We start from the raw sequence: 14,608 nt of genomic DNA, 5'->3' as shown, positions 1-14,608 counted from the left end.
CCTTAACAAAACACATTTTCTCCACTGTGGCTTTACCCAAATCTAAAAACTTCTCAACTGGAGTTTACAGACTATAGGCCAGAGTATTGCCTCATTTGAAAAGACCTACAAAACTCATCTAAGCCTCTTCCTCGTTATGATTGTCACGTTTTATCGCGGGTTTTGGTCACATTTTTGTGGCTTCATCCGTTACATTATACTAAAAAAAATATAGTATAATTTTTTATAGTATAAAAAATATAATGTAACGTCCAAAATACTATAAAAGCACTGAAAACGTGACAAAAATGTGTCATAAAACTAGACAAAAAAGCAATGAAAACGTCATAACAAAACAAGGAAGAAGCGCAGATGAGTTTTGTAGGTCTGGAGAAAATGTGTCCTGTCAAGGGGTAAAACAAATTACCTACAGCAGTGGTTCGCAAAGTTCCCAAGATGATTTAGAGACAATATTTTTTATATTTCTGACATTGAATTTGATGTATTTTTGATTGAAAGCAGCATAACAAGTCAAATATCAGAATACAGTCTCCAGCTAACAGCATTAAACCAGATTTGAAATGTTTTGCACCTTGAATTAGTTTGGGAACCCCTGACCTACAGCACCATGCGAATTTCAGTGTTACTCACAGTACTAATATCATAGTTTTGAATAGCTTATCTTAACATGTTAACAGGCCTATTATACATTAGCTTGGCTTCAGCTGCTTTAGAGTTCATGTTGTTTTAATGTCATCATGGGGCCCCTTTGTTCAAAAAGCGGCCCTTCATTTTTAAGCGATAGGCGTAGAAACTGAGCGTGTGAGATTTGCCTCCGGTTGGTTTCTGCGCGTTGGAGAGGTGCGAGGGGATCGTTTGGGATCTGTAGTAGTCTGCTTTGGCGGGACAGCACCCACAGCGACCAAAGAGCAGGCACACGTCCTTCCTGAAGGCCCGTGTGAAAATGGTGTAAAGGAAAGGGTTACAGAGCGAGTTTATGGGATAAAAGAAGACGAGTAGGATCTTTGAATGGGACACTGTGATGAGGGGCATTTTAAGCGCCGCAGAGATGGCAAAAAACGAGATTGGCGCCATGCAGATGAAGTCGGTGAAGATTAGGACGGCCATGCGTTTTGCGATTTTAGTATCGCCGTTGCGTGTGGAGTGCTCAGGGTTGTGAACGCTTATATAAATGCATATGTAACAATAACACACTATGATGAAGGCGACGACATTTGTAATGAGCACAGCGACGATGTAAATTTGAGATCCAAGCGTGTCAATGTCCATCGGCAGGCATATGCTCACTTTGCTATAGCTGCTGATGCCCACAAGGGGGAGTAGCGCAACCAGGAGAGAGAACGCCCATCCTGCACCCATCATGGCTGTCACGTGGTGCATTTTAAGTCTCTTGTTCACGTGCATGGCGTTGGTGATGGTGTGCCAGCGTTCCAGGCTAATCACAGTCAGCGTGTACACCGATAGCTCGCTTGCAAAGACGGTTAAAAAGCCAGCGATGCCACAACCCGGCCCCGTCTGCCAGTCATTTGCGTGATTGTAGTATTCGTGGCGAGAGTGGATGTCCATAAAGGCAATGAGCATCAGGTACAGCCCCATGCATAGGTCGGCAAACGCAAGGTTGCACATAAGGAATCGTGATATGGTTAGCTTGTGGTGGCTAACTAGGAGGATGAGCAGAACAGCCAGATTTCCAGCAACCGCAAAAATGGTGATGATCCACGAAAGGCAGCGGAGGAAGGAGAAGCCCAGCAGGTCCTCGCAGGGGTTAAAGGCATCTGGTTTGGGAGTGCACTTGATGTAAGGGCTGTTCGAGCAGTCTAGCTCCAAGTCTGGGTACTGGAAGTTGATGTCATTAATGCTGCTAAATCCATCCGCAGTGGGCTCTCTGAGGAAAACACACACACATGGATTTATTGCATACTGGACTTCATTTCACAGAAGAATAAGGGCCACAGTCTGATCAGCCATTACACTGATCAGACTACATGTTAAACACTATCATTATTGACCAATTGAGTGCTGAGCCAGAGTAGCTTGTCATTTGGCTTGGCTTACTCTCTCCATGTGTATCACTGTTGCTGGGTTATCAGATGTTTCTGCAGTTTGATAAACTACATTCATACAATACTGCAAAGAAGGGGTGCATTTTTGTGATGGTATGTGCCTCTTGCACAAGACCTGAATCGCTCCAAGAGCAGCCGGTCCATGTCTGAGAAAGATCTGACTGAATTGATTTGCCACACTCTTGCGCTTGTCAAACTCACTCAAACATGGAAACCAGGCCTTAATCTTACATCGACCGGTAGAGTTACCATTCACAGTGCTTTCATACTCCAATCACCAAGTGCATAGATTTATGATTCACTTCAGCTGTCATTGGTGCTAATGCTAATGCTGCTGATCACATATCAGTGTACTGTATGTCATCTACATCTTTTAGATATTCATTTTTCAAATATCATCTGATCAAATAACTTACATGTCAGGTTCAAAGAGATCACAGAGCATGGTGAAGTTCTTGAGAAGACTCTCCCTTTAAATGGAAAAAGAAAATCCTGTTAGAACTCATTGAAGCTGCAGCCTCATAATCATCTGCATTCATACCACACTAGTCTCGTCTAATAAACTGGCAAGAGCCAGATTGATATTGCAGTGCAAATAACATTAGAACAGTAATATAAATCTGGAATTGCTCCCGTTTAAATAGTTTCAGATGAGGACAAACAAAGCAGAACATTTGCTGCTGATTGGATCAGCCAAGGATCAAAACAACAAACTGGCACGATAGCAAACCCATCCATTAAATCCAACAAATCCATTAAATACTTTTGTCATAACCATAATTATTTATGCTTTTAAGTACTGTATACCATCCTTTTTTCCAGCTCCAACTTGTTGCTAACAAGTATTGATAAAGTTGTTTGTTGTTCTCTGCAAATCTAAAACCCGAAATGCTGCCACAGGCCTGAACTACCAGTGGTGTAGATTCAAACAAATCTTCTGAATTGGCTTCAACCAACCATATCATTACATGCTGTGAACCAAATGAAAATCTTAATTTCCACTTATGATAAAATATTTTGCAGTTTGAACCAGTGTTTCTTGACAGACCCACTTTTGGGTCCCAGCGCGTCAGTTGAGAATCACTGCTCAAAGGAGTTTAAGTGACTGCTTTTATTTACCTGTGTTTGCGACGCCAGGTGTGGAAAGCGCAGCAGTGGGAGGGGTAGGTGAGTTCGGCTGCCTCCAGGACCTCTGACAGGCCGTCCAGAGGAGGCAGGGTCTTCAGGGCATAGACTGAGCTGGCTCTGAGCTCCCTCACCTGTCTGAGGCCTTTGTGTGGGAGGGCGATCAAAGACGTGGACGATACATCACTGAAATGCACAGAAATATGAGAGAGAAGAAAATGGAGACAATGCCGCTCTCGAAATGAATTGAGTTGTTTCTGTAACTTTTTCGTGAGTTGTCTCCATCTAGTTGAACAACTCGGAGTCCATTAAGTACAGAGAGTACCACCATGGCCTAATTAGTGGTTGTACATGAAGCCTCAGTCTGTGCATGCAACTGTGGGCCTTAAGTGGTTACATTTTTGAGCAGCCACTCAGTCTCTACACTACAAACAACCCCCTAAACAAGCAGCAGGAAAATTAGCATGACGACAGCACAAGAGCTGGAAAAGAATGAGCCACATCTCCACATCCCCAGCGACTTTGGAGGATGGTTCAGGCATAAATAAAGCTCTTACCCATTCACTGTGAGCTATGTTTAAGCATCAGTTCACCTGATACTGTACCTGCATGTTGAAGGTGAGGAGAATGCTTTGGTTGCAGCGCTTTGAGCTTGTAAAACAGCCTTATCCGACACTGGATACGGTTTCATTTGTGATTTAGACTTTTATAATCATGAATGCTGTGTTCTCCCACTGGAGGGGCCATCATTTTGCCGTTTTAATTGCCGCTGGTTAGAAATGCTGTTTTCGTGGAACCTGTAAGTCCCACAGGTGCCGGCGGAGCTCTGGAGCCTGAGCCAAGGCTTCATTTGCGGTGTTTTCATATTCATCAAATCGACGGGTAATGCAGCGCAACCGCGGTGGATGTAATTACTGACATTTACATGGTTAGTTAGCAACCAATATATTTCATCCAAACAGAGTAAAAAAAAAATCTGCATCTTCTTCAACAACTTAGAGTTCAGCAGCTAGCGGAGAAAACTTTACCGATATAATCTGTACTTTACTTGTATTAAAATTTAAAGCCCTACTATGTCACATTCATAAATTACAATATTTTAGTTCATTATGGGAGTTTCTGTTGGTTGAAAACACACCTGTGCAGTGAACAGGCTCGCATCTCCTCAGACCTGACTCTTAACATTACTGGGGAGTGGGACATCGCCAGTTCCTCTTCATATTGGACAAATAGCCGAAGGTAAGGTACATGTTTGGATACAAATGCTTCATTTTCAAGCACATTGCACAAATGATAAAGGGTGCAATCTTGTGTGCCTAAACGCAGGCTGTAGACTATACTTTGCGGCTGATGAGGGGCGCTCTGTGAAATCTTACAGCTCCAGACCTGGCGCAGTAAGTGGGCTGGACATGAGCTGTACAGACACCCATGGCCAGTGGCGATTTAATGTAGAACAACCTTTGTCCTCCTGTAGACCGCACCAGACTGTTTACGCGGCCGGGAAGGGGTGAGGGGAACGAGGGCGCGAGGAGAGAGAGAGAGAGATAGATAGAAACTGTAGATAGACATATACTGTAGATAGATAGAAACTGTAGATAGATAAATACTGTAGATAGATACTGTAGACCTTTATTGTCATTGTACAAAATACAATGAAACACCGATGGAGCTCTCCACAGTTCATTCAAACTCTAACCCACTCATCCCAATAACATAAGCAATGATCATACATTATTATTTTTTGTTTGGATTACGTTTATTGCAAAAGTGGCTGCATTATACAGGTGTGATGCTGTGTATGTGTGTGTGCCTGAGGGTCAGTGTCAGCGAGAGGGCTTGTTCTGATTGCTTATTCATTGCATGCTATTGTATATGTAACGTTACTGTATATTATCTTTGTAACCAGGGACTGCAGATGGAAACTAGCTATTTAGCAATAATCTGGTGCAGAACATATCTGTCTTTGAGCTTAATGTACTGAAAAGGAAACTAAAAAGGATGAAACCTAAATGCTGAATGAAGTGCAGGAGGCAGTGCAATGTAAAGGAGGAAAGGATGATGAGAAAAGAGAGGCTGCTTCCCCTTAGTAGCCTCTCTTTTTTTATAAGCGACGCCCTCTGGCCGCAGACACATGGTGCAACAGTGGTGCGCACGCAAGATGACAGTCTCATCTGTACCAAAGCTGTTACTGCACCAGGTGAAAGATCAGGCCCATGTTAGGCATCAGGAGCATAGATATTGACATGTTTGTTTAGGTCTTGAGTTTACAACAGTTTTATTGCTCTTGCAACGTAGCAACATATCCTGGAATATCATGCAGAGTGGCTTTAACACGTTTGGCATAAAGAGATGACATTCAACTGGGACAGCAGTAAAATATTGTTCAGCTTGGAGCAAAGACCTTTCTCAGGCTTTCCAATGTTACTATAAATAAATTATATTTTATAAACAATACCTTGTGGTATACTCTGTCATGTCGGGTCAAATTTTCAAAACTAAGATAAAGGAGTTGTTCCACTTCGCTCCAATCAGAGACCTTGCAAGTCTAAAGTAGTGACACAGGGCTATTTACTCAGTCACTAATCAGTATTCAGCACCCTGTGTGGCTCTTTGGTTGTTTACACAGACAGCCTGTCACCCCTCAATGTTTAGACAATAGAATGATAAACATTGTTATGAATATTAATCTAGGTGCGTTGACCCAGTTTAAATATGGAGAATTTAGAACAGGTGTAGATTTTCAACAACTTTTCTCCTAAAAAAAAAACCTGGAGCTTGTTTCAATATTTTCAAATTGTTAACTTGCAAAATGCGCAAGGTTTTAGCGTTTTAGTTAAGTTTAATTTAGTCTTTATTTAAAGGATACAGCACATGGACGTTAAGCTCGGTGTGTGAAGCACTGCGCCTGATGTTTTAGGGGACTACCAAATTGTGCTATGGGAAAAATGAAAATGGGGACAGGCTCCAGCAGTTCCTTGAAATTTCCATCGAAAATCGTTTGCCCCTCACTGACAATATTAAACACAGGTTTGTCATTCTTACCTCCACATTTGGCTTCACCCCCACCTGAATCAAGCACATTTTCTCCTGTTTGGCATTACCCAAATCTAAAAACTTCTTAGAAAAAAAACATCAAAATAGCGATGAAAAAATAAGACAAGACAGCAACAAAGAAGCAACAAAAGAGCACCAAAAAAACACAATAATAAAGCGGAAAAAAATGTAATGAAAATGCAACAAAAAAGTGACAAAAACTGAACAAAAAAGCCACAAAAACACATCAAAATGTGACAAAAAGTTGCCATCAGTTCTGTAGGTCTTAGCTTTCAAATGAGGCCGGCCTGGCCTGTTGGCTGTAAGCTACCGCCGAGAAGCTTTTAGATTTGTGTAATGCTGAACTGGAGAAAATGCGATTGGTTAAGGCGGGGGGTAAGGCAAGTCAAGGCGAGGCATGTTTATTTATACCGCACATTTCGTACACAAGGCGACTCAATGCGAGGTTAACATGTGCAATATTATCCAATCTATTCCCCTCACTATTTTATTTTTTGCCTTACTCCAAAAACCCAGCCAAATTGCTAGCATGAACAAGCTTCAGTTAGCCCATGCTGAACACTATGGGGAAGCCCCTCTTCTTTTTATCCATCGCTATTTTACAGTCTGAGGAAACACTTCAGTACAATAAGGAAGAGCACTACCCGTTGGTGGTCTGCAGAACTGCGTCTCATTGGAATACATGGGAAGAAGTGAACCGGAACACTCATTTGAATCACTTGCAGTAGAATTGGACTCAGGCCCACCTCAGGCCCATAGTTGTCACACTGAACATAGTGAGACAAAATGAACTATTTTCTTAAGATTTCCTAAAGTTGACTTACAGTGTTGTCGGTCCAGACGCTCCATCCAACGCCTCATCGTCAATTCTGGTGAGAAACTTGTTGTCCCTCAAAATCCTACAAGGAAAAATAAAACACTAGTTTTATTTATTTCACGTAGTTCATATTTATTAAATAACCCAATCCCTTTATTTTCCTTTTACTAAAACTGTGGTAGATAAGTTATATTTTCTCATTGTAAGCAGCTCACACATGGAACATAATATCTCAGAGTCAAAAATGAAACCTTTGTTTAGTCTTAAATATTGTTGAAATAAAGATACAGTATGTTTATGAGATGAAGGAAAACACGGTTTGTATCAGCTCTTTAAAAACTACAAAGCATAATCATGTAACAGCTAATGAACAGTATTCTCTTGTAAAACAGAGACTTACAGTGAGTTGAGATTGGTGCCGTTGAAGGCATGAGCTTCTATCTCCTTGAAACCGTTTCTGACCAAGTTCCTGTCAAGGATACAATGATATACGGTTTAATGCACCATCAAGACCTGACACAAAGGCCACAAGACTGGATTAAATAAAGACAGAGAAATGGTGAGACAGACCAAATAAGGCGGTGCATTTCTATTTTCTCATAGGTTATTTAAGGCACTGTTCAGGCCACAGTGTTACTGGTGCATAAAGGAGGGGACAGTGTTTCCTCTTGAATACTGAACATTCCCAACGTTGTATCATGGATAGAATGCTTCTCCTGCGATTGTGTAACTATGGAACAATGTTGGAAATTTATTGACTCATGCCCCTACAGTAGAGGCCATAAGCACCACTGCAGGAGTCGTAGCATGTTGCGTTTTTTACTCATTAATTGTCCGTAAGAGTAAATACTACGCTGACAGAAAAGACAAAGGGAGAGAGGGATATTGTACATTGTGCCACAAACTTGGCTGTAAATACCGCTAAAGTGGTGCTAGCCCGCAGTTAGCTTTGCCCGTTAGCCCGTTAGCTTCTTCTTCGTGATTCCACACTGGGAGAACATGCAAGCTCCACACAGGAGCAATCCCACTCAGCCCAGGATCAAAACTGGGACCTATCAGACGTGGGGTACTTACCTGCATAAGTCTCATGATGAGAATTGCATGCACTGTCCAAACTAAATGAATACATTTAAATAAAATATCCCCAACAACAGCTAGTAACATAACCACTCTATTTTCTTTTATTACCAACTTAAAGATTTGATTTTTTCTTCCACAAAGGCGTGTAATCTTATTTGAGATTGTAGAGACATACTTTTATTGATTTAAGATACTTTCTCTACTTCTGCGTCTACCTTTGATAACGGCTTTATTGCACACTTACATGTCAATATACTCCTTTGAGATTCCGTGGAAAGAATTGGCAGGGATGGTGTGTATCCAGATATTCTCTGCCATGTCCCTGAACAAAAACAAGATAACGTTAACCAGGCTTTTTATCACATAGAATAGACACAATTATAAACATTGCGGACAGAAAATTAGAAGTTTGAACTGCCACCTGATTTCAGAGCCTTGGTGGCATTGATAGATAAGGCTAAATTTGTGAAATCATATTTTTGTGAATGCATTTTACGTACAGGATGAATCTTGGAGCCACAGAGGAGACCGTGGTGAAGTCTGGGAAGTGTGTGAGCCCGGTGTTGGTGATACTCCTGTGTGAATGAGCAAAGTTATGCTTCCATAAGTAACATATAGAAACCTAAATCTAAATGAGCTCTTTCACGGCTGCCGGTAAAAAACCTTGACATATTTTGTCTAATACATCTATTCTCTATCTTGAATTGTGTGCAACATATTCTAGCAAAGTAGGCAGCTCAATAATGGGTCATTGCTAATCAACAGTCATCAAGAAACAAATAAACAACAAAATATTCTGTTTGATATCGTAAGACACACGTACAAATAGTCCAGTCGTGGCAGGTCGGTGAATGCTCCCGCTTCAATGAACTCCAGACTATTGATATTCCTCACAAAGCTGCATGAATAACAAATGAGAAGTTTATCAGTAATTATAATATCTCAGTGAAGAAGCAAACACACGGGGAAAGGCACGCGTTCACTGATCACCTGCTCTGACTGTCAGGGATTAAACATGCTGTCTTTGTAATTGAAGCAGTAATCCTGAAAACTCCAGGCTTAAAGCAGAACATATAGCAGCTGTTGAAATAAATAATTGGTGTGTGTGAGGCGCCACTTACATCTGCGACACACTGTGGAGGGAGAGGAAGGCTTCTCTCTGGATGCGAGTGACAGAGTCGCTCTGTGAGATCACACTGTGGAAGAGAAAATAAATATAAAGAGAACGAGGCTGATTAAGGAGAATATATTTGAGTCTTTCTTTCAAATAATTAAATATTTATTAGATTGTTCTCGAATTGGTTCTCTATAATTAGTTATTAACCTCACACTATTTACAAGGTTTCTGCTATGAAAGTCTGAATCCAAGTCAATAAAAAACGGCAACTATATATTCTATTCATTTGAACTTTGACCTTTATGACTGCATTTAGTAATTTAAAATGACACAAAGAGTAAATGTACATTGGATGAGATTTGAACTAACATTTTCAGTCAATGCGCAAACGCTTATCAATAGTGCCATTGTTGCTAATAATCATGGAGCAAATGTTTCCCTTAAACCTTACAGAGACTCTGTAGTGGTAAAGGCAACTCTTATTTCAATTATTTTACCATATATAAGTACATCTATTTAACCTTTAAGATGTCTTTTGTAAAGTTAATTTTGTGGGGCTATGTTAATTCAAGAAGCAAAAAGTATAATTTCTAGTCCCAGTTTCTTGTTCAGATTGTGTGTGGGAGAAATGAGAGGAGACAATAGTGCTGGAATAAAACATTCTTGGAATGAAATATGTAATAATGTTGAAATATTGTGTATCAGCCTTTCCCCAAGTCCGGGACATTGCGGCCCCTTTATCGATCCGAAAATCTCTCGGGTCCCCCCAATGGTAATATATTTAGTCTATTCAAAGGGATTTGTTTTTACTTAAAAGAAACATCTAGCAATGACTGTAGGCTAAATACTGGTTAAAAGTAGTATAATGTAGCAAATCAATGCACATTTCCTTTCATAATCATGTTTTTGTTTTGTAAAACTTTGAGGCCCCCAGAGGAAGATGGACCCCACTTTGGGAACCACTGCTGTATACTAATGTCTGTTCTCCAATGTAAACAAATAGTCCTACAGGTAGGTTACTATAGAATTATAAAAGTAATAATAAGTAGTCTTTCTTCTCTCTTGAATGTATAGTTTTGATTTTCAGAATGTAACGCCACATCTCTATGAGTCCATAACCCAAAGTCCATGACTCCATGCTTACTATTTTGAAAAAAATATTCAATTCAATTCAACTTTATTTGTATAGCACATTTAAAAGAACTGCAAAGTGCTTCACAGTGACGATACGTTGCATAGAAATAAAATACAAGCAATCAAAAACATGCCAAGAAACACTCTGCTAGCTCGTATTGAAGGCCAGGGAGAACAAGTGTGTTTTCAGTCTGGACTTGAACTGCTCCACAGGCTGAGAGGACCTGACAGACAAAGAAAGAATGTTCCATAGTTGAGGTGCTGCCACAGAGAGGGCTCTATCACCTCTTATTTTTAGCCTATACTTTTAAGAACCTCTAACAGGAGCTGGTCAGCTGAAGTCAAGGCTGTTGACGGGGAATAAAGTCGCAACAGATAGAGTGGGCCCAAAGAGTGGAGACATTTAAAAACAATCAACAAAACCTTAAATTGAACACGAAAGCTGACAGGGAGCCAGTGTATGGTGCACAAAACAGGAGTGATGTGCTCATGCCTCTTTGTATTAGTGAGGTGGCAGGTGCCGCATATTGTACACTCTGCAGGCGCAGCAGGGAGCGTTGGTCCAGTCCAATATACAAGGTATTACAATAATCCTTTATTGTAATGCCGCAGACTGGTTGCCTCAGTTCTGTCAGTCTACCCCAGGGCTACCCCAAGCACTAGTTAAGACTAATACATCATCATTATTATAAGGCACATGATTCAAAAAGCTTAAAATAATGAGATATTTTGAGATTTTGTACTACAACAACTTTAAGAAAAATATTGATTCCTTGAGAGAAGTAGTTTATCTATAACCAAAGAGAAAAATAAACGTGTCAAATCGAGTTTACCAAATGCTTAAATCAGTCAAGTTGTTCTCTTTCTCTGTTTACCATCACCTCATTTAGAAATAGGCCAGAGTTGATTAATACTCCAACAAGCCACACTTGGGACACATTAAAACCAGAGCTACCGAGGTATTATTCAATACTGTCGGACACCTACACTTCACCCCATGTATGGACCTGTCCCAGCATGCATCACACATGTATCTGGGCCAACAAGACGGAGGATGCGCAGCTACCGGGACGAAACAAAGGCCCAAAGTCACGGGGCTCGCTGCGTGACCTTGAAGAGGCTGCTTCCCAGATAGCACCAGAGCACATTTCTCTTTCCTCTTTTTTCTGTAATCACGCCTGTCGTTATAACCTCTCACTCCCCAGTAATCAGTCAGCGCACTTTCTTAAGTTAAACTCACTGCGCCATCATTCAAAAACACACAAACAATTAAATAACCCCCCCGTCTCTGGAGCGCGCTTATCTCTCATGATTGCTTAAAACGCATCGTAATTAACGCTAAACGCTCTTGAAACACTTTTAGATGATGAAAAGTGATTAGCGATAAACTACGTCAGCAGGATGGTGCCGCTCGTGTCGATGCGCCTTGACATGGGAAGGGGAGGGAGAAGGTTTTTCCGTTTAGAGCGAATCCTAAAAAGTGGAAAACTGAAAATTTATGACTGGAGCGCGGAGGAGTTGCACGTATCGGACATGTAAGTACTGTAAGTATCTCGGGAGCTGATAAGAGGTGGCCTTGTAAAAGCACAGTCAGATTTGCTCAACACTGGAGAACGGCAGCAGAAAGGAACTAACGCTCACACTTAAAGCCTCACTGCCTGACATTTCACCCAGTGTCTAGGACTGAATATAATTACAATTCATTACGTGTGTTGATGTCAGGAAGTTTATCTCCCCTCAGACCTGATCCATAACTTTGCTGGGAGCTGTTGTATTGCTTTGACCGCAAACCTCTTCCAAATGTTTTATTTTAACAGAGATAACGGTGCCTAGCTCATCATTAGGAGCGTGTTTGTTTATATTTTGAGAGATGCACTGACATCATGTAACCGGGAATGTTCTGCAGTGTGGCTTTACACTTCATCATCATCTTCTTCATCATTTGTTGAAAGACAATATAAGGAAATGGTTCTTCATTCAATTCTGCTTCTAATAGTGTATTCTTCTATTTGGCGAATGCGACTTTAAAGCAACACTTTCTAAATGTCATGGAACATACTGTGTTGAAATGGTTCGGTAAAATATCACAACACTATTGTTATTGAAAGATAGTGATCGAGTATCATTTTTCTTTATCACGCAGCGCAAATATAAGCTTTTCTGTTTGACCCGTACATTGTTTTGTTGTTTTGATCCAACAGGGTTTACACAGGCTGAAGGAAATTAAAAGCCTTTGCAATGCCATTTTAATAGAAAACATATTTCATTTGCAAAGATTTCATCAAACAGTGGAAAGTTTTGAGCAAAAATACTAAATTAAATGGTCGATTTCAGCCAAAACTGTAACATGTTTTAGACCTTTTTTCCCCGCTGAACTCAAGACAGTAAAAATTGTTGAGCAATGTCATAATTTGGACATATTGAACGTTCAAATTCACAGTTACACATAGTACGTAGTTAATATATTATAGTAACATGTTGCTTACAAAATAGTGATGAATAAGGGATGTAATATTCCTTTATGAAAGATTTTTCACTGTCTTCATTTTAAGTATCTATTGGATTGGAAGCATTGGAAGCTTCTGAGCTGATGATGTGGCCGATTATATATCACACAAGTGCATTATACTTACTAAAAATATTGGGACATTTGCATTAAGATTCTGCTAAATCCATTTCAATCATAGTGTGGTCATATGTTTTTCCAATTGCAGCCACCATTTTATCAAGGTAGCTTTACTTTGCACAGTAATCGGAATAGAGACTCACATTATGGTGATGTTAACCAGGTCTCTGAAGGCAAACGTGGGGACGATCTTCAGTGGCAGATGGGTTAGGGTCCTGCACAAATCAGAAGTTCATTTGTGTTAAATATTGGCTCATGATTAACACAGACACAGGCCTAATATGCAATCTGAATTCTGCAATAGTAGCCCACATCAAAAGAGAAGTCCCCCCATCGCAAGAAATTAAATGAAATTGCACTTCTTGAAATGATATTGTGAGCACTTTTCCCACCGAGACTTAACAAGCTCCCGTAGGATGGGATTAACTCCGCAGGAAGCATCACGAGTCCCATCACTGCAGACCTTCATGGACTCCCTCTCTCTCCCCCTACTCTCAGGCTAACAATTTAATTTGGAGAAGGTACTTACAGGGGCTTCACGGGTCTGGCAGTGGCCCGGGAGGCGAGCTGAGTATCCCGGTTGCACTGGAAGGACTGGGCGCTGCAGCTACAGATGTCGGGACACGGGTAGGCGATGGACGCGCGGCAGGAGACAGAGAGAAGGAGGACATTGGACAGCGCCAGCCGGAGCCACACCGCCCGGAGGCACATGATGCGACGCCTCAGAAACTAACTACAATAAAATAGCCCACAACAAAAAAAAAAAAATCTCCTCAAAGTTTCCCCCCCAAAAAAAGAAGTGAGTTTTTCCTGGAAGTTTTGGCGTGCCGGCAAACTTAATTGGCGCACAACACGCAGTCCGCCTTTTCTCTTTGAATAAAGTCTGACTGGCCGCAGCTGCCTTCAGGGACAGTCGTAATCTCCGCAGTCGGTTGAAGAAGTGCGCAAAGTAGAGAGTTTTTCTGTGACAGTTGTCCAAGAGAGACGTGACGTGATGAGAGGAGGAGGAGGAGGCGGCGGCGGCGAGGCGTCAGACCACAAGCGCTCGCGCATCGTCCTGCTACTCCAGCCATCACGAATAAGATTCATTTGAGCTGTAAGTGTATTTTCCTTATTAGCAACTTTTTTTTTCTTATTTGTTGAGGTTAGATCGACTACTTTGTGATGCGAAGTTGCAACTGTTTCTCATCCAATTAGGCTATGGAAAAAGTGTTGCTGTGTTTGGTCCACTTTGTTGCCTAAGATTGAACGCATTCCTCCATGGATCCAAAGGTCAGCGGGGTGAAGCCATATGTCAGACTGGCACGTACTTTTGTTGTGTCTTCGGGCAAGACACTCCATCCATCTTGCCTATGGGATGATGTGTCTGGGAGCAGCAGGCTCTAGCTCACACTTGAGGGCGTTTTGGTTGAGAACTTTTTCTTTTTTCTCGACTATATTTGAAAGACAGATATATTACATCTCTTAAAGGATTCCAAAATAAATGTATATGTGACCATGTGTTTTAAACGCCTTTCAATGCATACTCCAAAAAAAATGAGTAGCGATGTGTCATTGCCATTGACATCAAGGCAGAAGGTTTGTCTCCATTG

The 14,608-nt window shown here is 41.1% G+C and overlaps 1 protein-coding gene across 1 annotated transcript; it reads right to left on the bottom strand.

Moving 5' to 3' along the window:
• Positions 1–735: 735 nt before the first annotated feature.
• lhcgr (luteinizing hormone/choriogonadotropin receptor) lies at positions 736–13,773 on the bottom strand (the record flags this gene model as incomplete). Its single annotated transcript, XM_079559415.1, has 10 exons — positions 13,546–13,773; positions 13,160–13,231; positions 9,261–9,335; positions 8,963–9,037; positions 8,640–8,714; positions 8,384–8,461; positions 7,460–7,528; positions 3,183–3,374; positions 2,480–2,533; positions 736–1,885 (listed from the first exon to the last, which is right to left on the bottom strand). The coding sequence occupies exons 1-10, from the start codon at positions 13,725–13,727 to the stop codon at positions 736–738; spliced, it is 2,022 nt and encodes a 673-aa protein (XP_079415541.1). The 5' UTR covers positions 13,728–13,773.
• Positions 13,774–14,608: the final 835 nt, after the last annotated feature.

The sequence above is a fragment of the Gobius niger genome (assembly GCF_951799975.1).
Source record: "Gobius niger genome assembly, chromosome: 7".
Classification (NCBI taxonomy): Eukaryota; Metazoa; Chordata; class Actinopteri; order Gobiiformes; family Gobiidae; genus Gobius; species Gobius niger.
Note: the sequence above shows the minus strand (reverse complement) of the source record. Positions and strands in the feature narration are given on the sequence as shown.